Source organism: Rhea pennata, chromosome 11 (genome assembly GCF_028389875.1).
Source record: "Rhea pennata isolate bPtePen1 chromosome 11, bPtePen1.pri, whole genome shotgun sequence".
NCBI lineage: Eukaryota > Metazoa > Chordata > Aves > Rheiformes > Rheidae > Rhea > Rhea pennata.
In genome coordinates, this window is record NC_084673.1 from 17,500,920 (window position 1) to 17,526,042 (window position 25,123).

Sequence of the window (25,123 nt, forward strand, 5' to 3'; positions counted from 1 at the left end):
TAGATTCATTGCCTCTGAATTTCTCCCAAGCGCTCTGCCCTAAATCTCCAGAGGCATAAGATTAAAAAATTCAAATTAAGTCTGTACTGGGCATGTGCACAGCAAGAAAATACCCAAGTGAGGGAATATTCCTCAAATTAGTTGGCTTTTGTTGAAGATAGCAGAAAGTGGGTTCCCTACATAAAACCAACTATTTTGGCTACATTAAATTTGCTGCATCAATCATGAGGGTACTTGAGTTTCTAGGGAACAAAAAAAGGGTTAATGGAATGTTTTAATATTGCAAAACAACAGGCTTAATCTTGGAAATGATTAAATGATTTTGCTTATAACTACTGAAGAAAGTAGCCTGAGGCTTCTATCTGACTTGGGAAATTCTAATGCAAATGGAATTTAATAGCTACAGAAAATGCAGTCCAAAAAGACAAGTCCTTGGCCAGCTTAATAATAGGCAGTGCTACCTGTGCTTCAACAGTACCTGTGTTTCAGTATTCATGTATTATTAAAGAAACAATTACAACAGTGCAAATTCTACTAGGAATCTTCCGTAGGCATCCCGAATCTTCAGTGAATGCTTCAAAGATCATCTAGCAGATTATTTCTCAGTTCCCTTTGGCGACAATTAAGAACGATCTGTGGATTTCAAAATAAATCTTGCACTTCCATGATACCCTTCCTTACAGGATGACTCTTGGTGATTCTATCAAAAATAGCAACCGCAGCCTTAACTAACCGTGCTTTATTTATATCCAGCCGTGCAGGCGCTGCCGGAAGCGCGGAAGGGAGGCGGCGGCCGCGCCGCGCCGCGCCGCCCTGCGCCGCCCTGCCCGGCCGCCGCCGCTAGATGCCGCCCGCCGCCGCGGGCGCGGCGCTGTGGCGCTGCGGCGCGCCCGCCCGGGGGCGCTGCTCGCCGCCGGCTGCGAGGGCGGGCCGCAGAGCATGCCGGGAGCCGCCATCTTCTCGGTGCTCGCCGCTGCTGCGCTGTTCGCGGAGCCGGTGCTGGCAGGGACGCGGCGTGGCGCGGTGAGTCGCCAGGCCGGCGCGGCCGTGGCCGTCGGTACCCGCGGGCAGGGCAGGCTCCCGGCAGCCCGCGCTGGCCGGGCTGGGCTCGCGGCGCGGGGCGGAGGCGCTGGCTCCCGCCGCGCTGCGCGGGGACCTCCCGGTCCTCGCACGCGGGGTGCCGCGGTGCGGGCTGGCGGGGACGCCGCTGCCCGGGCGGCGATGCCATGGGAGCGCGGCGCGCGCGCCCAGAGGCCTGCGGCCGGGCCAGGCCGGACCCGCCCGCCGGGGCGCCCCCACCGCCGCCGCCGCGCGCTGGCAGCGCCGCGGGCGGGTCCTCGAACCGGGCCGCGACACGCGCCGGGCGGGCCGGGCCGGGCCGCAGGTGCCGCCGCGTCCCGCTCGCTCGGGGGCCCTGGCCGCTCCGGCCGTGTGCCTGAAGAACCTGCGTGGCTTTACAGCAGCGCAGGCATTTCCTGAAAGGCCCCGCAGAACTCGATGTCACTGCGGGACGATCGAAATAAGCGCTTACAAAGCGCTGTTGTACCGAAGAGCCCTACTTCTCTACTGAAAAGGTCTGTCTTTGCTCACAGGTCTGTTAATTCTCCCGAGGTTTTACAGCTCTGACAAAATCTTTTGGCCAGAGGTTATCTTCTGGCATGCGCGAGCGCCCTTACTTTAATAGAGCAAAGGCAAGGCAGCGTGTCCTCTGCAGTCCAGGCAGCTGAATCACTGCCTTGGTGGAGACTGTGTTTTGAGAAAGTTAGACTCGTGGATAAAATACGGAATCAGAGGGCTGTCTGCCTAGCATTCCACACATGGCTTTCTCTAAATGGAACATATAATGTTGTGGGTTTTTTACATGAATAAGAAAAAATCCTTTACATTAATATGCAATTTTATGGTCCTGATTGTTTCTTTGGACAAATTGGAAACTTTCTTGTCTCCCCTTACCCACTTTTTTTTTTTTTAATGACACATCTCTTTCTAGGAGGCTTTTCCTGTTTTTCATTCATAAGAATGAAACTTTGTTCATTCATGATGTGTATTTTTTTTTTCAGTTGTAATTCAACTGCTGCTATGTTTTTCTTAACAGTTAATGTATTTCCGTTTTTGTAGTATTGTCAGTGTGCTGTTCGTATGCTTCGTGATGCCATATAAACAGTTGGAAGAGCTGTTTTTGGCCTTGATGATTTCTGTATTTTTTTACTTCTTAATCCTACTTTTTCTAAAAAGTCTAAAATTGTTCTTTAAACTAAGTTTTACAGAATGGCATTATTATCCTTTGGTGACTGTAAATTCATGTTATGATTTTGGTAGTTCATGTAGCTAAGTGGAAGCCTTTTGTTTTCAAACGGTCAGAAACTAGGTCTTCCTACAGTAGACCAATTTAGAAGGAAAATCAACCAACCAGAGGGAAAAAGCTTTTATTTTATTTTATTTTTTTATTTTTTTAATCGAGACAAATGTCAAATGCATTTTTTTAGCATCTTAATAAAGGCCAGTGGGATTTACTTAATTTACTCTGTGAATCATGAACTGAATTTCTATATAACATGAAAAACAAAGTTTTTGTCATGAAAAATGCCAAGAAAAACAGGCTTTCAAGTGGTGGATTTGCTTGGTTAAGCTTTTTTTTGGATAGTTTCGATTTTTTTTTTCCAAAGTGTTTCCTATTGCCATCTACCTGAATGCTTTGCAGTTTTCTTGGGACCCTTTAAAGAACATCCGAATATTTCTTTCCTAGAAAACTGTACACCTATAGCATTGGCCAAGAGGAAGTGAAAAGAAACAAGTTAATAGTTCTGTGACTCCTCTGACTTTGCCCTTTGTAACCAGCAACAAAAGTGAAAGAAGCTCTGTTGATTTTTTTTTTTTTGACTGTTCCCACTGATATGAGGCAGACTTGTCATTTGTTATCAGAACAGTTAGAAAATGTATGTTCATATCTAACTTTTTAAAGTTAAGGTATGAATATGGACTTCATTTCAGGCATCTGTGTGCCCATGATAGTTATTCAGCATGTCTGTTGCTGTCCTTCTTTCAATGTAAGAAAGAGACAGCTCTAGGGAGATGAAGAGTTTCAGGAAATACCGTTCATAATCTAATGCAGAATTCCCTGGAAGGGAGAAGAGAAGGCTGAAACATTGGATCTTACTCTGTCTGCTGTTGCACTCTCCCATGTGCTCTCTCCCCTTCAGAAATAGACGAATTTTTGAACATCAGAGGAAAAAAAAGTTGTGCATGAAAGTGGAAGGCATGTTAAGACTGCAGAAGACATGTCACAAAATTTGGATTGGATTGTCCTTCAGGAGCTGGAAGAGTTGTTGGTAATAATTCATAATAGCTGTAACTATGCCACAGAATATTTCTTCTTGCCTTTTCTATCCTTGCTTAGCTGTCAAGCTGATACCAACAAGACCTTTAGCATCCTGTAAGTAGCTGTACTTTTGAGTGAGTGAGGAAGGGACAGTAGCCCATTTCATGGAGGGAGAGTCTTCATATATAATTTTGGGAGCATTTTTTTTTTTTTTTGAAATGGAAATTGTAATACGCTAAGTATACAACTGAGAATTGTTACAGGAGAACCTGTCTGCCTCCCATGTTAACTTGGGACTTTAAGACTATCCAAAATCTTCTTTACTAGAGAGCAGCTTCTATTTAAAATTTGTTTAATGGGATCTTGCTGTTTAAATCGCAAAACAAATCTCAGTAGTGAATGATGTCACTCCAGTTATATAAAATGTATAATGAAGCTGCACATATCTTGCAGTTTGCTGTCCCTCTTCTGTGTTCTGAATAGTTTCTGTTAAATAGAAAAGCAGGCTAGGTCTTACCAACAAATGCAGTTTTCATTTATCACTTCTGATACAATATTGTCATTAGAATTAATCCCCAAGTCATCCAAATTTCCTGATAGGTTTCAAATTAAAGTATAGAAGGTAGTTGAAGAGATTTTAAAGTTGAATTTACAGATGAGTTCTCTGTGTGTGTGTGTACATATACAATAAAAAATTACACACACAAATATACCACATATATTAGCGGAGAAGCACTCATGATAGTGATGTGAGAAAGTATTACAATGCCGCTTCTCTGTCAGGCTACCATTAAACTAATGTAAATGATGAAATAACTGGCATTGTGCTCGCATAGTCTGAAGTATTAGCTGTGATGGAACTGAGAAGCTGTAAGAATGGATAATGCAGTATGTCATAGGCTCTGTGTGATTTCATAGCTTTAGCTTTCTGTTTCTTTTAGAATCCAGAAAACTCAGTATTTTTCCTGTAGCATTGATTGCTTTGCTATAGCTAAATCCCATTTCATTACATCTTCTTGATGAAAGCTGCCTTTTCACCATTTTTTTCCTTCAGTGCAAAGCTTAAGTGATTTGTAAGCAAACAGTAAAAGGATGGGAGCTAGAGCACAGCTCATCATCAAGAAAGAAGATACATCCCAATGCACTGCAGTTCCTGCTAGCTATTTTTCAGCATTAACTGTTCTACTTAATGTACTCCCGTTAAATGATTGTTTTTTGTTTCTTAACAGAAAGAGCAGTAACTCAATTTTCAGAGGTTATGTTTCTGTCGTGATAAACATTATAATCACAGAACTATACTTCTTTAATTCAGTTATATTTATATGTAGCTCATCCACTTTTTAATTGATGCAAGTAGCTTATAATATCTACTTTCACATGGGTAGGAGCTGCATAGCTTGCTTGTTTACATTGTTTTGTTGTAGGTCAGCTGCTTGTATCCTTTTCATTAATGAATTTCATGGTAGCTTTACAAAGAACTGCAGTCTTTCTAATATATTTTGAAAACTGCTAACATTGATGACGTTAAGTTACAGTAGCGTAATTAAAAAGAAACCAGCCCCCAAAACATATGTATTGGTAGGCTTTTGTGGATGGATGGAATTAAGCTTCAAATTGTGTTAAAAACAGCTTCTATGCTGTTTTCTATTGAAGGAGAAGGTTCAGGAAGTTTAATCACAGCTTCTTTGAGGAAGAATTTGAAGCTAACTCAAATTCCCATTAACAATACAGTAGAAAGTGAGTTAAATATTCAAAAGTAAAACATCTACTTTTATCTACTCAGAGCATTGCCGTGAATCCATTCTTCACTTATATTGCTTTACCTCATACCCATATAATTTCTTCCTGAATGAAAAATGTTCCATGAAAGTTAGTCTGAAATATTGGCCTGCTTATATTTATTTCTAAGATTCGTGGAGAGAGTGTAAAAATCCTTGTGACTAATGTCAAGTATTAGGAGGAGCTAATAATCTTTTGTAACCTTGAGCAGCTGACTGACCTGTTACAGCATTAAACCTTGATGGGAAGCTAAGTAGGGCCTGTTTGAAAAACAGACAAAGCTGTGGTAGACTGATTTTCCCCAGAAAATAAAAATCATGTTGTTGATATGTTTATGTAAGATTTGGCGCTGAATCAGAGGACTTTGTGTAACTGTATAGTCATTTTATAAAGTAAAGCACTCTCTCCAAACAAAATACTTTTCTAAATAGCTGTTGATACTTTAAATGTGAATATGCTAAGGTTTGTAAACACTGTTTAAATAAATCCTAAGTTTCCTGTGTTAGTAAACCGTATAAATATATGTTCAGTTGGTAACACGTGTCCTCCTTGATCTAATTGCAGTTGAGCAGGCGCAAAGTGAACTTCAGTGAAGTGACATATGCATAATCAGTGTGTCAGCTGGTACAGTATGTTCTAGTTGGTGTTTACTTGCTGCACCACTCTCACATTTCAAAATCAAGTCAACAATAAACACTAACATTGGCTCTCATAGTGAGCATGCCAAGCAGTAGCAGCTCCCTGCTCAATGTACCCTTTGGTCAGGAACATGAGGTGGTGCAAGTACATATCGGACTTGAAGGTTACTGCTCTGCTTGTTGTGGGGCAAAGGAGAAGAATTAAAAATAACTCCTTATAATGCCAATCTGATTTAGTAATAAGAGTGGAAATAATCATGTCTAATAAAATATAACCGAGAGAAAAAAAGAAAAAAAAACAGTTCTTTCACTTTGAAGCATATTAATTCTTGGTAACGTGATGATATTATGTTTTTACATAAAATCATACCTGCTAGTATTTTTAAATCTCAGTTGCAAGTGTTTTGCTTGCAAAAACACAGTTTATGTTCTTTTACATTTTGAGCAGGTTCTTAAATGCCTTTTTTTTTTTGCTTAAAATATTTGTCTTTATTTTTTTTTTTTCTGTTGAAACTTGAATCAGTTGGCTCTAAATGGATATTTTGGCTTGAAAGTGGGAGGTGTCTTAAGATATTTAAAAGCGGGATTAAACTTGACTCAGCTTCTGGAAGTGTATCAGGCTTAAATAGGCTTTGTTTACTCACTGCATTATATAAGAAGATATCTAGTGCTTCAATAATAGTGGGGAAAGAAAACCTCCTAAGTAGTAAAAGTGAAGACTAGTTTTAAAATTTATGACCTTCTATTTTTAATCAGTATGAGATTTAATTAAATCTTAATGTAGAAAAGCTTAAGTAAATTTATATGTGTAAAGTCTACTCACTGAACTGGCTTGGTACTGGTTTCTCTTCCGAAGACTTGTGTCACATGTTAATTGGCTGCTTACTATCTTTAATTTCTGTTTCTCAGCAATAAACTGTTGCAAATTGATCTAACTTCAGTTATTTTTCTTCTGCAGTTAATGTTTGTCTGAGTGCTGTTATGATGTTATGATTAATTATTATTCCAACAAATTTGTAAGGTGAATGTTCAAATACCTGTATGGAACTACTATTACTAAGCAACTGTCTGTTTTTAATCTTAAACTTTGAAGGGTTGCTTTTAACAGAGGTTTGAAATAGAAATAATTAAACCTAGTGTTTTATTCAAAGCAGATGCTTATACAAATTGTGTGGCTTGGTGCTTAACTTAATGTTAAACTATGCATGGCTTTTTCTCTCAGATAAAACAATACTGAGAGGTGTAAAATGGTTATGTTAGAGGGGATGCCGTAATGAACAGGCTTCACGATTTGAATGGAGCGTAGTACAGGCTGGCTGATACCTGCAAGGGATTGTCCTGCTTCTGTCACTGCAGTATTGAGGCGTGTGTTAGAGGGGCTTCTAGAGTGATGACTGAATCCTTTTGCTCCAGAAGGTCAGGATTATATAATGTAGTTGGCGTAATTTAAAATAGATATTTCAGGTTAAAGAATTGATTGTGGTGGTTGGACCTTTTAACAGTAGTAATCATTGATGTCTTGCTGTGTGCTTTTCAGGTTATTTTGATTGTGAGGGTCGAGGCAGGTTGCATAGCTCTAGAGAATCTAAATGTGGCAGACAAGTATCTTAATTATCCTCATGTTGAGGACATGCTTTTCTATATACCGTGTTAACAGAAGGAATAAGGTCTTGATAGTGCGGTAGAAAAGTAATACTTTTTGAAAAAATAAATATGTTCATCTCAATGTTCTGAGTGATGAATTGTTGATTACAAACCCTTTATCAGTGTTTATCTGCAGTCATATTTTTCCTCAATTGTTAAAACTGTTTTAATATAGAACACAGGTTTTGTCCGCTTTAGATACTGCTACAGTTTGTGGTTAGGGGTTCTGTAGTTTCTGTTGCAGCTGAGAGTAGTATAGAATACTAGGTAGTTCTGCTGGTTTATTTTCATCTGGCATTAGCAGTTAATTAAAATGAATCACAATTAGCTGAAATGATAAAACTGAAAAAGGACATGTCAGTTAATTGAATATAATTTCCACCCTAATATTTTGGTTCAATCTTTGATCTTCTTCCTTCCCTGCTGTATCTCTCTGTTGTTGCTTAAGTGTGTCCTACTCAATTCCTTAGTGTCATTAAAACACACACATCTTTCCAACAAATTCCAAGGGGATGAACAAAGTAACTCGAATAGAGCAAATACAAATTGATTTATGTAGTAGTTTAGATTTCATGACATTATTTCTGCTAGTCAAGTTGGTCATATATAAACAGTACCACCTATGTGATATTTAGAGTTCTTCTGCCCATATTTTCAAGATGAGAAATTATTTCAGAGGAAAAAGAGAAAATGTACAACTAAACATACATTTATAGGCACTCTGAAAATCAGCCTGTTCTAAAAGTGGAATAGTTGGAATGAAATTCTCTAAAAAGTAGATGCACAGCAATTACTTGAAATACTGTTTCTCAGAATTTTCAGCTACTTTAATGTCAGGTTTCATAAATATTCTGATGTCCGGGGGGGGGGGGGGAGGGAAGAGGGGAAGGGGAACGACACGACTTTTGGTGAAAGAATCCAGAAAAGTGCTATAGGACATAAGCTTGATGCTGCAGCATAAGTATAAATTGGAATATTGCCTGATAGAGAGCATCAGACGGTCTAGGCTTTACTCAAGATAGAGTATTTGTTCAAATTGTTTTAGCAATAAGATATTATTTAGCTTATGGAAAATAATGACTTACTGTAAGCAACAGTATGAAGGTTTCAGTAAAATTCAAACCTGGTGCATATGAACATATTTTATTTTTTCCCTTGCTAATCAGCATACCACGCAGAGGACAATGCTATTCTTGAAAAACATGCAACTGATAAGAAATAGTGTGAGACTGAGCTCCCATAGTCTGATTTATGGATTAGGAATAGCTGAATTAAGTCTTTCCTTTACTTTTAAGGTGAAAGTGAATGGAACTTCCACATGTTCCATTTATTATGCAACTATTTAAATTTTTCAGTTTATAAAAACATAAAATGTATAGGAAGCTAGCATAAAGGTAAAACAAAAAAGAACTTTTTGACTTTGATATATTTATTGCCTTATCAAACTTTTTTCCTCAGAATGGAATATTTTAAAGATGAGTTGTGATAATGCTGCGCTTTAAAAAGTGGTACTTAAAGTGGAACAAACGGGTAGCATTTATGAGAAATACAGGCATAATTAATTCTATCCCTCTAATCTGTTTATTTTTTAATTTTGTATCATGCTCATCATCTGTGTATAAGATAGAGGTCACCAAATAATATCTAAGAATAAAGAAACAGAAACCAAGAGGAGACCTCTGTGTCTCCAGTGAATTCTTGAGATCTGTTAGACTTGAACCTTAATTTGTTTTTACTTCTTCACTTCTTTCGCAAAGGACAGGCAGGGCAAATTACAGAGAATGACAGAGTAGATCATCTGTGATTTGCATCAGTTGTTTTGTATGCCACAGACGAAAAGAGAGGTATTATTCTGCACTATTTTGACGCCCACTACTGGTATGTGTTTTTAAACTGGTAAGCTATATAAAGCAAAAAAAAAAAAAAAAGGCAAAAAAAAGAAAAAAGGCCATCAGTATTATATACACTTAACACTTATCCTGCAAAAACGTCCTCCATGTTGTCAGCAGTTTTTGTCATCAAGGATTTCAGTTCAATGCTCCATCGCAATTAAAAAAAAAAAAAAAAAACAACTTTGACAGCTGCATTTACTCAAACAGAAGTGCTCACTCTTGAGACACTTAAAAACAACAAAAAAAAAGAAACAAAGGGGGGAAAAACTAAAAAAAGCTTTACTCTAAAGTCATTTGAAAACCAGTGTGCCTTAATTTGGCCATGAGTTCTGTTCTCAGTCCTTCTTCCCCTCAACACCTGCATTAATATTGATTAATCTTTTTGTAAAGTCAACACAGCTATTACAGTTATTACATCTGCTTATGTAATACCGGACTTAGCACTGCAGCAAGGACAAGATCTTTTTAAAGTTCAGAAGGGGAGGTGGTGGGGAAAGTACTGTGCATTGCAGGATCACTACATCCTTTGCCAAAATGACACGGGTAATTAAAGCAGTAAGCAGGTTGAGAAAATATGATGTTTAGGAACCAGTATGTTTACTTTATGTAATCATGGATGTATGACTACAGTTCTGAGTATCAGTTTTAATTATTTTTGTAAGTCATTTTGAGAGTAATGTAATATTTACATTTTTTGTTTTAGTTTTTATTTAAAGAGCTTAGCAAATTAAAAAATAGCTTTTGAATAAGGTATGTTGACTGACTTACAAATCTGACTTGGATGACTGCCCTTTGAAAAGGGCAAAATCAGTAATTACATGTAGCAATATGAAAACTGTTACAACACGTATATTCATATATGGAAATTCAACATTTTTATAATACAAATTTAAAAGCTTATGTTTATTTCTTTTTAAAATCTTGTTTTAAATCCTCTAGCACTATTTCCATGAAGATCTTCAATGACCTTTGGAGATTATCTTCATTACTACTACACTGCATTCATAAAATAACTTGTTTTACTCAAATAGCCTTAACTGCACACTAATTTTCTTTTTTGCAAGCCCAAAATGTTTTCCACTAAAATACTTACAAAGCTTACTTTGCTTCTTTCAAAGTTCAGAAATTCCTTTTCAACATATGTTAAATGTATAATATACTGATGGCCAGTTTTCGTTTTGTTTTATATATCTTACCAATACAAAACACACACCAGTAATGAGCATAAGTAGCAGTGAGCTGTAGTGTGGTGTGGTTTTGTTTCATTGAAATGAAGCTCCACCAATAACAAGTTATTTAGATATTGATTTAAATATTTTTTCTCGGATGAAGGGACCACGCTGCAGTGCTTCTGCAACTGTAACTGCTTCCAGGGATACAAAATTTTCTGATGAACAGTCTCAAGATCAGATGCTAGCTTTACTTACAGACTTGGGCCATACTGCAAGTTCTCCATACTCTTGCAAATACATCACTGGTAGTTTGGGGGTGATTGAAGGAAGAGAAAAATCCTTTGACCACAGAACGGGATGATTTGGCATGTCATATATTTGTATGGTACAGCTAAAAGAGGAGTCAGCCTTCCAAATTCTTGTCATTTTTGTTGTGGCATAATGGCAGGTTTGTTTTGTTTTGCAGTTTAATGGCCAAAACAGTGGTTTTGTAAGGCGCTAAAAATGTTAGTATGTCCTTTGAGAGGAACTGAACTGTGATTTGCTTCCTGGCTGTGTTCTAAATCCAGAAGTCATCTATGGGAATAAAAGTAAGCAAAAGATACAAGATATCTGCTGGTTTTAGTGACATTTTTACTGGGAGTAAAGCAAAGCATATCTGTAAAGTATTTTTAGGATTGGGATCTAGCATTTTAAAATTACAGTTATTAAAAAGTAAACTTGTGGGTTTTTTTTCTAAATATACTGTGGATTTCAGAGTATGTAGGACAGGAAATCAACTCTTGAAGTTTGAGTCTGACTTGTACCTGAAAAGGATTCTTCTATCTTGCTCTCTGTTCAGCTCTGCACCTGGGCAGCATTTGCTGAAACAAGGACAGAATTGGTTACGTGACCTTGTTTCTTTGAGCAAAAGGTGCTAGAAAGGAAAAACAACTGAATTTAGCTGTTTAAGTATTTAATTCCAGTTGCTAGGTCCTGTTGGGTCTCTCCAGAGTAACAAGGATCCTTCCCTGTTCAAGATTAAACTATTCAGTGGTGCATACCAGGGAACAGTTCTGATTTGCAATGCTACCTGTATCTCATTATGTTTGTTTCTCTTTCTGAGAAATGCAGGATTTTTTTTCTGTCAGTAAAGCATATTATTGATTAAAGTAATGCACCAAAAATTTTCTGTCTGAGGTGTATCTGTTGAGGGGAACGTCTTGCTGCAGTAGGCATATTAACAGTATCTTTTTCCTTTCTTGGGCACTGATTTTTATGACAGTTAATTTTAAGGACTGTATCACCTTGCCCAAAATATCTGAGCTCAGATATTCCTGGCAAGAACAGAAGAAGGCAATACAGATGACATGGCTGTAAAATACATCTTGTTCCTACCACAAGAAACTAAGTTGGTGTGTTCACTTTCAGTCTGGATATATCTACGGTCCTGTGTTTTGGTTTGTTCCGTGGAAAATTTGTATCCTGGAAAATTGATATTTTTCTTCATGTTCTTTCCAGACTGTGGTTTTTAATAAAAGATTTTCTGTAGTATTAGGGCAATCTTCTGGTTTTACACTACGATATTTTTTTTTGAGTGCTTTGTATTAGCAGTAATGCTTCTAATTGTGTCATATACGATATGGAACAGTTATATCAGAAATGAATGCAGTTTCTTTCTGTTGAATGAAACATCTTTGCAAATAATAAATCTTTTCTTAGTTGTGTTTTCCAAGAACTGCTGAAGAGCTGATTTAGACAGCTAATTTAGTGAGAGAGCTGATTTAGTGTTCTTGAGAATATTTCCTGAATTTTCCAGCTTTCCATGCTATTACTTCCGTAGCACTATTGCCACTGCAAAATTTGTACCTGATGGCCTTCCCACAAAGGTGAGGAACAGAAATAGAGGTATTTCTGAATTCATGTAGAAAACCAAGACAGACACTTGGTTAAATTAATAAATACATCTTGTTCGTTCTTATATGCATTTCTTTTTGCTAACTGATGAATTTTTTGTTTTGTACTAGTGGATTTTATTTGGGTAGTTTCCTGTTAATTTAATTTACCACTTAATAAAGGAGTAAACTTGACATCTTTCAGCAGTAGCCTGCGTTTTACAAGAGACCTAAGAAAAGTGAATACTAATATCACTACAGTTATCAGAACAAGAGATGAACTTTTACTGTGCTCTGACTTCATTTATCTTGGGATGAAGGTCATGACTCTGTCAGTTTGTGGTTCTTGTACATGACCAGCGGGAGCCAAGCTGCTTTCTCTCATACTTACGAAAGCAGGGGGTCGTTTCAGTGCTTTGCAGCCTTCTGGCACAGGAGAGCAGGGCTAGGGGTATTCATCCTGGCAAAGTGTAGGCCATAACAGGAAAGTGGTGTGAGTGGTAGAGCTAATGACCTTCCTGCAGAAAGGAGTGAAGAAAAGGTGAGGTGGTGGCAGAGGTATGGGAACTACTACTTCAGACAGCTTGCAGGCAGGGGACGGGATGTGCTGGGCATTAACACTAGTGCTGGTTAGTTGAAGCCGCTGATCTTAAAAGTAGAGCCCAATACCTTTGTAAAGTGCTACAATGAATCATTTAATCAATTGAATCATTTAATCAGATGTTTTGCTAAAAGGAAAACTGAGGTATGTCTTTACAACATAAACATAAATCCAAAGTCCTTTTACTTTTTGATGATGATGTTGCCAGTTAATTCACTGATCTGCAGATGGATGTGGTGGGTCATGGTCTTAGTAAAGTAAAAAAAATAAAGATTCCAAATTGGGCTGTAAAGTCTTGCAAATGAGATCTGGCTTACATCATATATTAAATGTATGGCTTACATCATATATTAAATTCAGTAACCTCATATTTTAGGTTTGGAAGCCTTTTTGTGGAGCTTTGCTCAGCCCTCTGTTAAATAATTTGTTAATTCCATTCTTGTAATATTTGTTAAGAAATAGAACATTTTTTTTAAAGCTATAAATATAGAAACCTGTGTGTTTTCAGGTAAGTTCTTATTGGTGAGATTTTGTAATGTGTTTCTGGGGAAACTAGGTGATCTTCCTGCCTTTTTGAAATATATGTTATATCTATATGTATATAATATATAAAATATTCTGTTTATTCTGGGGGTGAGGGGGAGAAGGGTGAGACAGATAAAAGGAGAAGACATCCTTTTAATATGTAAAGGATGACTAGTTTATTTTAGCCAGTTCCCAGGTGTATAATGGATTCTTTTGTATGTGGAAATTAAAAAGTATATGCTTTGTTTAGGGAATCTGAAAGGAGAGCCCGGCTTATGAAGAAATGACGTGTAACGGCCCAGAAAACTCGGAAGCTTCTGCCACTTCAGATGCTGGTTATGATCAGGAATGGGCACAGGAATGCTATCGACTAGGAACTTTCGTTAAATTTCCATTTGATTGTCCAGTTTCAGCATCAGCACTAGCACGAGCTGGCTTTGTTTATACTGGTGAAGGTGACAAAGTGAAGTGCTTCAGTTGTCATACAACTATTGAAGGATGGGAACATGGAGATTCTGCATCTGAAAGACACAAAAACCTTTCCCCAAATTGCAAATTTATTACTGAATCTACTTTTTTGGAAAATAATGTTCGTCCTGTTGTCCAGAACCGCCCAGATAGAACTGAAAATTGTTCCAGCCATTCAGCCATCTCCTGTGCTCTAGATGACTCATCTGATGTCGAAGCTGATTACCTTTTGAGAACTAGGCAGGTTGTGGATATGTCAGATACTTTTTATCCTAAAAACCCTGCAATGTGCAGTGAAGAAGCTAGATTAAAGTCTTTTCATAACTGGCCCCTCTACGGCCTGTTGACACCAAAGGAATTGGCAAACGCTGGACTTTATTATACAGGTGTTAGTGACCAAGTGGAATGTTTTTGTTGTGGTGGAAAACTGAAAAACTGGGAACCTAGTGATAGAGCTTGGTCGGAACACAAGAGGCATTTTCCCAAATGCTTTTTTGTCCTGGGCCGAGATGTTGGAAATGTTCCAAAGGAAGCTGTTTGTACTGAGTTTGAAAGAAGTGGTCTAAATGATGTGCAGTATCCGAGGAATCCATCTATGGCAGAATATGAAAGACGGATACAAACCTTTTTAGCTTGGAGATACCCCGTTAACAAGGAGCAACTTGCCAAAGCTGGGTTCTATAGCATAGGTAAGCCAGATCTGAAAACTGGTAGCATCTTTTACAAGACAAAATTTGTATGATATGTTTTCAGTAAGAATTTCTAATTCTAATATCAAAATACTTGCCAAAACTGAATGTTTAGGTAAGAGTTGAAATTCATTGTATGTACTTGTTTTGTAAACTACTTTTTTTACCTGAAGTTGTTTTAGTAATTTTTACTCTTATAAGATGACATACCTCTTATCAGATATTTTAATAGCAAAATATGAAGTTAGCCACAAATTATGTTCTAGCATTAAAACTTTAAAGTGTGTTTTCCTTGCCTGTTACAAAACCGTCTTAAGAGATCTTTCACAATGACAATTATTTGACTTAACATTAGAAAAATTAAAACGCTGTTGTGCAGATGTTGTGCTCAGGTCTAAGTAGAATATAGACTTGTGGTTCATCTACAGGCCTGTGAAAAAGGCAGTTTAGGTTGTATGTCATTTTAATTGCTTATTATATGTGTGCATTATCATAGCATGTTGACATGTAAAACAAGGAAATGCTGTTGTTACCTACTATAAAAACTTTAGGAAGAAAATGACTCTGGAGTGGGAGAGCTTTTAATCTTAGAAAGGTAGTGTATGACTTGGAATAAGACTTTACATCTTTGTACATTGGTTTCCCTACCTGGAGAAGGTGAGTAGTTCTGCATTAGACTTAATTGCAGGCTGCAGATAAAGCTCTTTGAAATTCTTGACCAAAAGATGCTGTACAAGTGCAAGATATTACTATTTTTAGGTCACAAAGAAAAGGGGATTATCCAGGATAATTTCTTGCGCTCATCTTAATTGTCTTTTCTCTTAGTAGCTTTCAGAACTCTGTAATCTGATTCCATTTGTTTTACTTGATGTACTGAATAAAACTGTTGATATATTCTTTTATCAGTGATATATGGGCAATATTTGTAGCCTTCCCTCATTTCAATAAACACAATATCTAAGCAGTTTCTGATGCAGTCTTTGATTGCAGTATGCACAGTGCCAGAACTAAGAGAATTCCATTTCTTCGAACATCATCTCAGTCAGTTACTGCCATGTGAAGCCCATTAATCTTAACAGTGTAATGGAGGACCAAAAAGGCATATAAACATCCATTTGAATTCTGTTTCTATTAATAATTTCCACTCTTGCTTAACTGTAATTTAAATAGGAAACAGAAGACTGGTCATGAGGGCAAATAAAAGTTTTATCAATTACTATCAGAATGTGGTAGAATACTTAATGGCTCGTGTACCAATGGAATGTGCTATCTGATAATAAAATACTCCTAGCATTCTGTTTTTGCTATGTAATTATTGCTAAAATAGAATTCAGAAACATTTTATATGACTCTCTTTTTATACTTTTTAAGCATAAAGTTTTTCTGAATATTTGTTGCAGATATATTTATAATGTCCTCATTTAAAGCAGTTCTTTTGAGTTGTAATTGATGATTATTAAAATAAATGTTTTTTTTCTTAGCAATGTATGTGTAACAATAATTCTTTTAACTAAAATTATACTAGAAGCATGTGACTTTATCTGGGGTATTTCCTCAGGTAATGCTGATCATGTTGTGTGCTTCCACTGTGGTGGAGGATTACAAGAGTGGAAGGAGAATGAAGACCCCTGGGATCAACATGCCAAATGGTTTCCTGGGTAATGTATTTTGACTATTTTCTTATTGCATGTCTGAGTCTCATTTAGAGTACATATTAATGACAGAATAAACACAAAAAGACTTCAGAAGGTTGATTATAGCTTAACGTTGTTTAGCTTTATGAAGAGAACTTTTTTTTTTAGTTACTCTCATCCCTTCTCCACTCTCTTCTACCCTTCATTTTTGTCACATAGGCACCAGAAGAACAACGGTTATCTTTAGTGGTTACATCTTTCCTTCTCAGTAAGAAGGAAGCTTTTAGGAAAACTTTTGCATGAGGTCCTTATTTTTGTTATTACATCTGTTTCACCTTGCTGTAGCTCTGCTATTGCATGTATAAGCATTAATATGTCCTTTAATGATACATTGGCAGTCTCAGAAGAGAGCATTAATATGTCCTTTAATGATACATTGGCAGTCTCAGAAGAGAGCGTTAATTGATTATCGTCTTTTATAGGTAGGTGGGAGTTCTTCTAGTGTGCATGGGAAAGATATATAGATCTCAAATGGTTGAGGGCACAACTAACTCAGAGGTGACAGAATTTTGAAAAGCTGCTAGGGAAATGTACCTTCTGAAATTCATGACCTTTGAGCTAGTATTGGCTATAAGTACATAGCCAATCATGATTGTGTTTAAAGCTTGTTTGTAGGAATTACTGAAGAGAAGATTTTATGTCTGGACCTACTGCCATCTCATCCAGCAGAATAATGATTTTTTTGTGAATACAGATCTGCCTTTGTCTCATTATCCAAGGAAGATACTGTAATCATTATTCTAATAGCTTGCCGAAGTTTTTATTTTACGTCAAGATACAAAATGACTAAACTTCTATCTTGGTTAAAGCAAACCTGAAGAAGCCAGTAGTGGTATTGAATTCAAAATGTGCTTTTAAATAATTTTAAAGGACTAAGGATTCTAGACCTAGAAGTAATTTTTAAGCAAGGTTGCTTGTTTTGTACTAAATTGATCTTGAGGAAGGAAAAAATAGTGTATGACTCTGCTTCTTACAGGTGGATTAAAAGCAGTCCAAGTGCAAAATCTTAGTTACTTGTATAAAAAGATGAGAAATCTCCCTCTTATGTGATAGTTGCCAAACTTGTCTTCTGTGATGAAAGATTCTCTGGAAGCTGGAAGTTAATATTTATGCATTAGCTGATCCTTGTTTTTTGGTTTTTTTTTTTAAATAGTGGTGCAGGCAGCTTTTAATGATCATTCTCTTCCAACTGAATGATACTCTTTCAAGTTTTTGACTTGGTGCTGCGAATGGCTAAAAGATAAATTTTCTTGCCACATTTCACTCTTTTTAAAAAAAATATTTTTTAACTGCCAGATTTGATCATTCCTTTCAAATCATTATCTACCTTGCATTGAGTTTATTTCTTTACACATTCACTTCAGTAGTCATGTTTCAGAATCTTGTAGGATGCTGTGTATGTCCATGAACTGCTGAAGGTAAACTAACTCCTGAAGCTGGTGAGTTGCTGTCAAGAAATCATGGCATTCTCTTAATCTTGTTGTAGGGAAGAACTGTGCCCAGTAGTTGGAAAATAGCAAAAGAAAACGGTGACTCACTTGCTTACCATTGACTACTTTTCATTGATTACAAAAGGCTAAAAGAACCAACATTTTAAAATTAATGTTATTCTTTCATTGGAGTCTTTACTTTCATAAACCTATGGCACTAGATGTCATGGCCAACAACTATTTAGCTTTCTGTTTCACTAAAAATGTGAAAGAGATACTGCTGAAGTGATTAATTGTTTTTTACTTAAGGTGTTTATTCATGTTGATTAAACATTTCTGTAATGTAGTTTAAATATTTAGAGAAGATTTCAAAGCAAACGTCCTTTGTCATGTAGGAATTGTGTAGAACCTTTTAAAATCATGTAATCATTTTTTGTTTTCTGCTTATGCAGTTTTCTTATAACTAAATATTTTGCTTTATAGGTGCAGGTTTCTGAGAGAAGAAAAGGGACAAGAATTTATAAATAATGTTCACTTAAGAGATGGATGCAATGATTCTACAGTAAGTGCCTTACTTATCAACTAAATACTGTTTTTTGGGGAAAAAATAATCTAAATTACATGTAATTGTAGTCACTCTTCTTATCACCTGAATATCATACGTCATACAGTTTCTTTCATTGACAGGAAGCAGAAGACACGGAAATACGTTTCAGTTCTGTTATATAGGGGTTATAGTTCTCACAGTCCTCCCTAGCTGGATTATGGGCAAGAGTTAGGGTACCTTGTATATGTTGCATAATGGTACCAAAGAAACGGTATTTTTTGTAGCCTGGGAACCAAAGGCTTAGAATGGGCAGTTTTCTTATTTGAGTGTAATAGATAATATTTATTTCTTCTTGATAGTGAGAACATGCTAAAATTGTATACAGTCACTAAAAAATAAATCTGTTGTTTTAATTTCTTCATTAGGCAAAGAATCATATACATATTATTTATAACTAAGATGGGTTAAAGAGAGCTTACATAAAACAATATGAAAGATTAACAGAACAATGATCCCTTTTGAATCTGTTCTTAATACAGATTTTTTTTACTGAAGTAACAGATCAAACAGTTATTTTTTGTCGTTGCAACTCTGTAGCTTTGCTTCTGTGCTTTCTAGAATTGTAATTTTATCTGTTTATTTTTTAGATAGAAGCTGCTGAATTGACAATACTTCCTAAAGGTATCCATTAAAAAAATCTATTTTGGACTATCCATATTTGCATGGATAGTAAAGGAAATGGTTAATTTCAAAGATAACCATTTTGCATTTTTAGATGAAGAGCAGCAGGTAAATTGAATGATACTCTTTCATTGCTTCGTTGCTTCTCATCAACTGCAATTTTATTTTTCTTAGGGGAGTCCTAGTGTTACATGGTTAGATAAATACTATAAAGTAAAGCCTATAAACCATAAAAGAAGTACCTATAGAATGCATACTTACCTTTATAGCTAGTAAGCATTGAGTATTGAGTTAGTAGTGCTGTGGAATGAATATTGAAGAACACTGACATAAAATAGTGGTTACTGCTTTTTATGAGGGAGGAAGAGTTAGTCTGTTAAATAGCAGTTAACTGAGAAAGCTCAAATAGCTTGTTTTGTGTGCCAGTACTACAGGTTCCTGCAACGTTTCTCACAAATATGAAACAAGAAAACAACAAGACACTTAATGGGAAAGCAGAAGGACAACCAGGCAGCTTCGTAATAGGGAAGGATAGCTATTGCTAATGAAGGTGGTTACACAAAACCATTTTAGAAATTTCTCAAATAGTGCTTATGTATGAGAGAATTAGGATAAAAATTTTAGCTCTGTGAGCAATTCCATTAAGTAAAGAAGAAATCAGTTGCTTACGTGTAATCAAACAAGTGAGAAATAAGACATATGGCGGACAAACCTATTCAAAAAACTCCATTGAAAAGAGGAAGGAGGAGGAGGCCAAACTGACTGAAAAACAGTTTCCCAAAGTAGTCCTGTGTATTATTGAGGAGAGACTTGCTTCAGAAATCATCAAATGATTGGTTATTGTGCTGTGTTTTGGTTTTATAATTTCAGTTTATTTGTTCATCTCACCATATATATGAAAGTTTGGGCAGGGAGGTGGGAACAAATTAGTGGAATTTAACAAATACTAAGGTGTCTGTTATGCTTTGGGATTTTGGATACGTTTTGATTAATATTCAGTTACGAATTTTGTAATAAATAAGGCAACTTCTTAAAAAAAGTTATTGAAAATATTAAATAGCTGATCTAGGAGGACTTCTATAAATAGATGAAGAGAGACTGGGAAAGATAGTATTGGAGGAATCTCGAATCTGCAGTTTTCTGCATTTTTACAATGTAGTTTTTACAACTAGCAAAATTCTCAAATCAGAAATGTAGTCTCCTTGGCTAAATACTGTAGAGGTGTCTTAGACTACAGTGAATACTGTCAGATACTCAAGTTGATTCTCATTAAATTGTTTTTTTCCTTTCTTGTTTTAGATGGTCTCTTACAAAATCATTTGGTACAAAATGCCGTACACATGGGTTTCAGCTTGTCTGAGATCAGGAACATTATGGAAAAGAGAGTGCAGGTGTCTGGAGAAAATTATACGTCTGTTGAGGATCTAGTAGCAGACTTAATAAGTGCTCAGAAAGAAAATAAAATACAAGAAGAATCAAGTGAAAGCCCACTAGAGAAAGGTGAACTTCTTAAATTACAAATCCTATATGCATACTTTCATAACAGCTCTGCAGTGTATAAATACATCTATAGTTATTTTTCCACCTTCTGACTCAGTGCTTAATGTGAAGTTACAATATTGTATCGTAAAATTCAATAGTGTATCATTGGGTATAAAAAAAATACTGAAAAGAAGTGTTAATATTTGAGCTTAGCATTACAAGTAGTCTGTCTACTACAAAATAATAGAATAGTATTAATTCTACAAAACTGGTAACGTTGAAGTAGTAGTCTAACATTCTTCTTGGAAAGGTAATATGTATTAAAAAGTCATAATTTTTGTGGCAATTGCATTTTGTTTAAAAGAAAACCTACCGATGTGGAACTCTGGTGGCACAGTAAAATAAGCTTAATAGCATGTTGTCAAATATTCAGTATATGCCATTTGAAAATACGTAATACCTCTGCTAAGATTTTTCAAGTATAAAACTTTGTATTAGTTGTAATAGTAGGTAGAGGTATTTTCATGACCAGTAAGAAATAATGTGCTTCTAGGTGGTGTTTCTTCTCAACTTTTTGTATTCCAGCCACGCTAGGATATGCAAGTTGTGCTTAGAAATACATTGTGGTGCATATTATGCAAACAAAGATTTCTGATTCAGAAGAATTGTAGTTTGACACACATATGGGTGAATTCATAGGGAGGCAACAGACCATCTGTTTGCTGGGATAGACAGAGATCTTACCAGCCTACTCTTTCTAAGATGATTTTTAATGGACATTATGGGGAAAAATATTTTTGAAGAAGATAGATACTATTTTTGTGGCTGTGGGGAGCTTTTCGTCAGTGGGAGGGGAAGCCTTTTGATGTTTGTTTTCAAATACACTATACTAGAATAATATAGAGCTAATGTAAAATCCAAAATTGGTTCTTTCCATATTACAATTTTTTAAACTCTTGAAGTATGACATTTTTAAAAGGGCATGGAAGGAAATTGCATGGAAGGTAATTCAGTGAGGAAATTAGCTGGAAGGGTGAAATACAAATTATTTAACCTGTATCAGTGAGCTTTTCTTTCATTTTCTGTACAAGTTTTGGGAAAGCTGTTGGTGGGAAGTCTCTGAAAAGAATTGTTTCTGAGATACGCATATCCTACATTCTATAGATATTTTAAACTCTTGCACATGCACATACATGTATGTATGTGTACACATACATGTATGTGTGTATATATATATGTATATAGTATTGGTCTGGGAGGTGTAACAGGGTGCAAAACGGTGTACAGGGAATTCTAGGTTGCAGATTAGTTTCCTGTTGTTCTTTTCCCTTTCTTTTTAAAGGGATGACTTAAATCTTATGAATAAAACCTAGTGCTTGTGTGGTGAAAAAAAAAGAAATGCGATTATATGCTATGATAAAGCATGTTAACTCCTTTCTATGTGTTTATTTTCTTTAGATCTTAGTACTGAGGAGAAGCTGAGACGTTTACAGGAAGAAAAGCTTTGTAAAATCTGCATGGCTAAAGACATATCAGTAGTCCTTATTCCTTGTGGTCACCTAGTTGCTTGTAAGGATTGTGCTGAAGCAGTTGATAAATGCCCTCTATGTTGTACAAATATTATAAAAAGACAGAAAATTTTTATGTATTAGTCAAATATACAGTATTGAAAATGCAAATGTCTCCTCCTCTATTGCTTTAAATATGTGTAATGCAATAGCAGAAGGTTGGGTGTTCAGCAGTCTAGCACACATTTATGGAGCATCTCACTTTAGGGATAATGTAAACAAAAAAGCTTTAAGCAGCATCCTGAAATCTATGACTTGACAGTCAAAGCTGCTAGATTTTTGTTTACAGTACCCATATTTAACTGCCTCCATATTCCTGCTTAGCTTATTGTGTTTTTACTTCAATTGAAGTTGTAACCTAAAATTACTGTATTCTCAGATCTTTTGTTTGTATGAGTGTTCACACTTGTGTTAATATACTACAAAAGCAGGAATTAAAATATCCTTTCATAAAATGGCATGGGAAAACTGAGTGTTCTGATTAAGAAGTAGCTATGCTGTACTGCTTGATTGACTTAACAAGTTTCAGAAAGCGTACTGAGTGAAAGGTAGTTTTTTTTCTTCTGCTATCTACTTAGAGGCTATGTTTCTGTTAATAGTCATTTCTGTTAATAGTCAACTCTCGTTTACCAAAAATAGAATAGGTTAACTTTTTTGTGGAGGCAAGGGTAAAAACATTTTAATGGGAGGAAATAAATTGCTTTAAAGTAGTATTTTTGCTGTTGTTCTGAATATTTAATGTGTGAATTTATTCTAGAGTTAAAATTCTTTCTGAATCACTAGGATGCTAGTTAAAATATCCTATTTGATGGAAATATGTCTTATCCCCTACTAGTCCAATGTTATTGGTTAGTATTTTTCTATTAATTTTATTCTTGTCTCTTGCACACCTTAAGAGTTTTATTTCTGGACCATCAGTGAGAACTTTTGCTATGATGATTTCTGTTGTTTTTTCCAGACAAGGTTGCCCAAGTCTGAGATTTCCTAGATCTTTAATTAGATGTTTGTGCTACCACTGAAACATGTCTACCTTCATGTCATTTGTATTTATGCTGGTAAAATTCTATAACCAATCTCCAAATAATCATTAACAACCAGACTAAACAAACATAAGCAACGCACAAAGAAATAACTCTAGTTCTGATTTTCTTTTTTTTTTTCTTTCTGAATTGACAAGTTCGCAACACTCATAATTAATAGACTCCCTTTAAACTACTCTAAAGCTTTTTTAAAAAAACATAATTGCCTCCATATAGCTGTGACTAACAAAAGAAAGAAGCTTTAATTGATGGATGTCATCATGTTAATCAGAACAGTCATTCCTAAGTTCATTTTATGTGCTGCCTGTAAACATTAAAAATGTAGTTAACTCCAGGATGTAATCATGTGGCATTCCCTAGATTTTTCTGCTGTCAAGCTCTACATATATTTTAGCATTTTAAAAGTTACTTTCTTAATTGAATATTTGTATGTAAAAACTGTTAATAGAAGGTAAATATGTATCTTTTCTGTAAGTTCATTTCATGGACCTGAGTTGGCAAAGTCCAAGTAATACAAAGATATATTTATGTGATTGTTCCTTCACTTATGTACAGAATTAGGCACTATGTAAAACTTGTATATGCTACTTGTAGAAATTCACCTACTTATTTACATGTATATAGTATCTGGGGTGTTACCTTCACAAAAATATTATGTATGATTGAAAAAGTTACATTATTTCTTTACCTTTGGGATATAATTCAGAGAATATGTGTAAACCAGCTGTTGAAACTTTCATCTTCTGTTTGTTACTGTTACTTTGCAAGTTTTTGTTTTGATTATATGATTTCTGTCTCCCCACTTAATTTGCTTGTTTAACCTGTGCAAGTTGGTTTAAGTGAACTATTTTAACCTTTGGTTTTTCGCAGAAATCTTTGTGTATATGGAGTGAGTGTTAATTTAACTCCATAAAGGAGAACTCAACAGAAGTGAAAGAGATTTTGTGTACCTATTTCCCTTGATCAGGAAAAGAGCATCTCTCTCTCTTTTTTTTTTTTTAATTATCCATAAACACCAAATTGTGTTTATTGGGTTTTTTCCTCATATGTGTAATATTTAGCATTTTCCTAATTCATTTTTTTCTGCTAGTAGTTTGTGATGCTTTTTTCTTATAAAAGAAGATTAAACTCTATCTCCATTAAAATCCTTTGCTTTATCTTTAGTGAACAGTTTGTTTTAAAAGACTCTCAGTTTGTTCTAGTCAGTCCAGCCTGTCAGTTTGCATTATTTAAATTAAAAAGTTAAGAATTATTTTAACTATTGTCATCTTAAAAGACTTAAAATACTTTATACTAGACTAATCCTGCATTCTCCAATTTAAATTTATCATATTTTTGTATTTAAGTACAGCTGGTTTATGATCACTCTGCTGGATTATGTGACTGCTTTATTTGGTGGAGGTACTACTAATACATATTCTGTGTATGTAAAAATTTTATCTTGGATACACACTGAATAATATATTAATTAATAATACTTTATACAGAATATAGTTTTTCACATGGTAGAATCTTGAAATGCAATATACAGAAACTCAATATCTATTTTTTTAATATTTGCTGTGATTTTATGAACATTCATACAACTGACATGATGCTGTTGTGCAGTTGCAAATGTTTATTATAAAGTGTAATCCATTTGTTCCTTGAGTAACACATTTGATTCTCACATTAAATAAAATATGTTTCTGTTACTTTTTGATTTTGTAATTCTACTGTTACTAATTTTAAATGAATGCTAGTAAGTAAAATAAACATATTTTAAGTTGAGAAGAAACAAAATCTATGGTCTGTATGAACTAAAATTCTGCTTATATTAATTTTGCTAGATTTTGTAATATATTAGATAGAATTTGGTTCTAAGGATTAGCTGATGACTAGAATTTGATAAGTAATTCAGCACTCTTATTTTTTCGGGAGGAGGGGAGCAGGCGCAGCAGTATCCTTTTCTGATAGAGAAAGGTAAAAATAGAAACTTTTCTTACCTTTGCAAAAATGTTAGTGTTGGGACAATTCATGCATGCAGGACTTTTTTTTAGGACAGATGCAAGCAGGTTGTTATGGCAGGTTTGTTTCTAGC

At 35.6% G+C, this 25,123-nt stretch overlaps 1 protein-coding gene across 4 annotated transcripts; it reads left to right on the forward strand.

Annotated features, from left to right (window-relative positions):
• Positions 1 to 934: 934 nt before the first annotated feature.
• Positions 935 to 24,708, forward strand: XIAP (X-linked inhibitor of apoptosis). 4 transcript variants are annotated; one of them, XM_062584916.1, is made up of 8 exons: positions 983 to 1,023; positions 3,201 to 3,329; positions 13,695 to 14,601; positions 16,160 to 16,259; positions 18,209 to 18,287; positions 18,920 to 18,953; positions 20,253 to 20,453; positions 21,894 to 24,708. In XM_062584916.1, the coding sequence occupies exons 3-8, from the start codon at positions 13,728 to 13,730 to the stop codon at positions 22,085 to 22,087; spliced, it is 1,482 nt and encodes a 493-aa protein (XP_062440900.1). In that variant the 5' UTR covers positions 983 to 1,023; positions 3,201 to 3,329; positions 13,695 to 13,727; the 3' UTR covers positions 22,088 to 24,708. The 4 variants fall into 4 exon arrangements, with proteins under 4 accessions (XP_062440899.1, XP_062440900.1, XP_062440901.1 ...); XM_062584915.1 differs by lacking the exon at positions 3,201 to 3,329 and having other exon boundaries at positions 935 to 1,023; XM_062584917.1 differs by lacking the exons at positions 983 to 1,023; positions 3,201 to 3,329 and adding an exon at positions 1,443 to 1,574.
• Positions 24,709 to 25,123: the final 415 nt, after the last annotated feature.

Coding starts and splice junctions, on each gene's coding strand:
- XIAP (XM_062584915.1), top strand. CDS start 13,728: ATGACGTGTAACGGCCCAGAAAACTCGGAAGCTTCTGCCACTTCAGAT. Junction 14,602..16,159: donor AGCTGGGTTCTATAGCATAG/GTAAGCCAGATC, acceptor GTATTTCCTCAG/GTAATGCTGATCATGTTGTG. Junction 16,260..18,208: donor CATGCCAAATGGTTTCCTGG/GTAATGTATTTT, acceptor TTTGCTTTATAG/GTGCAGGTTTCTGAGAGAAG.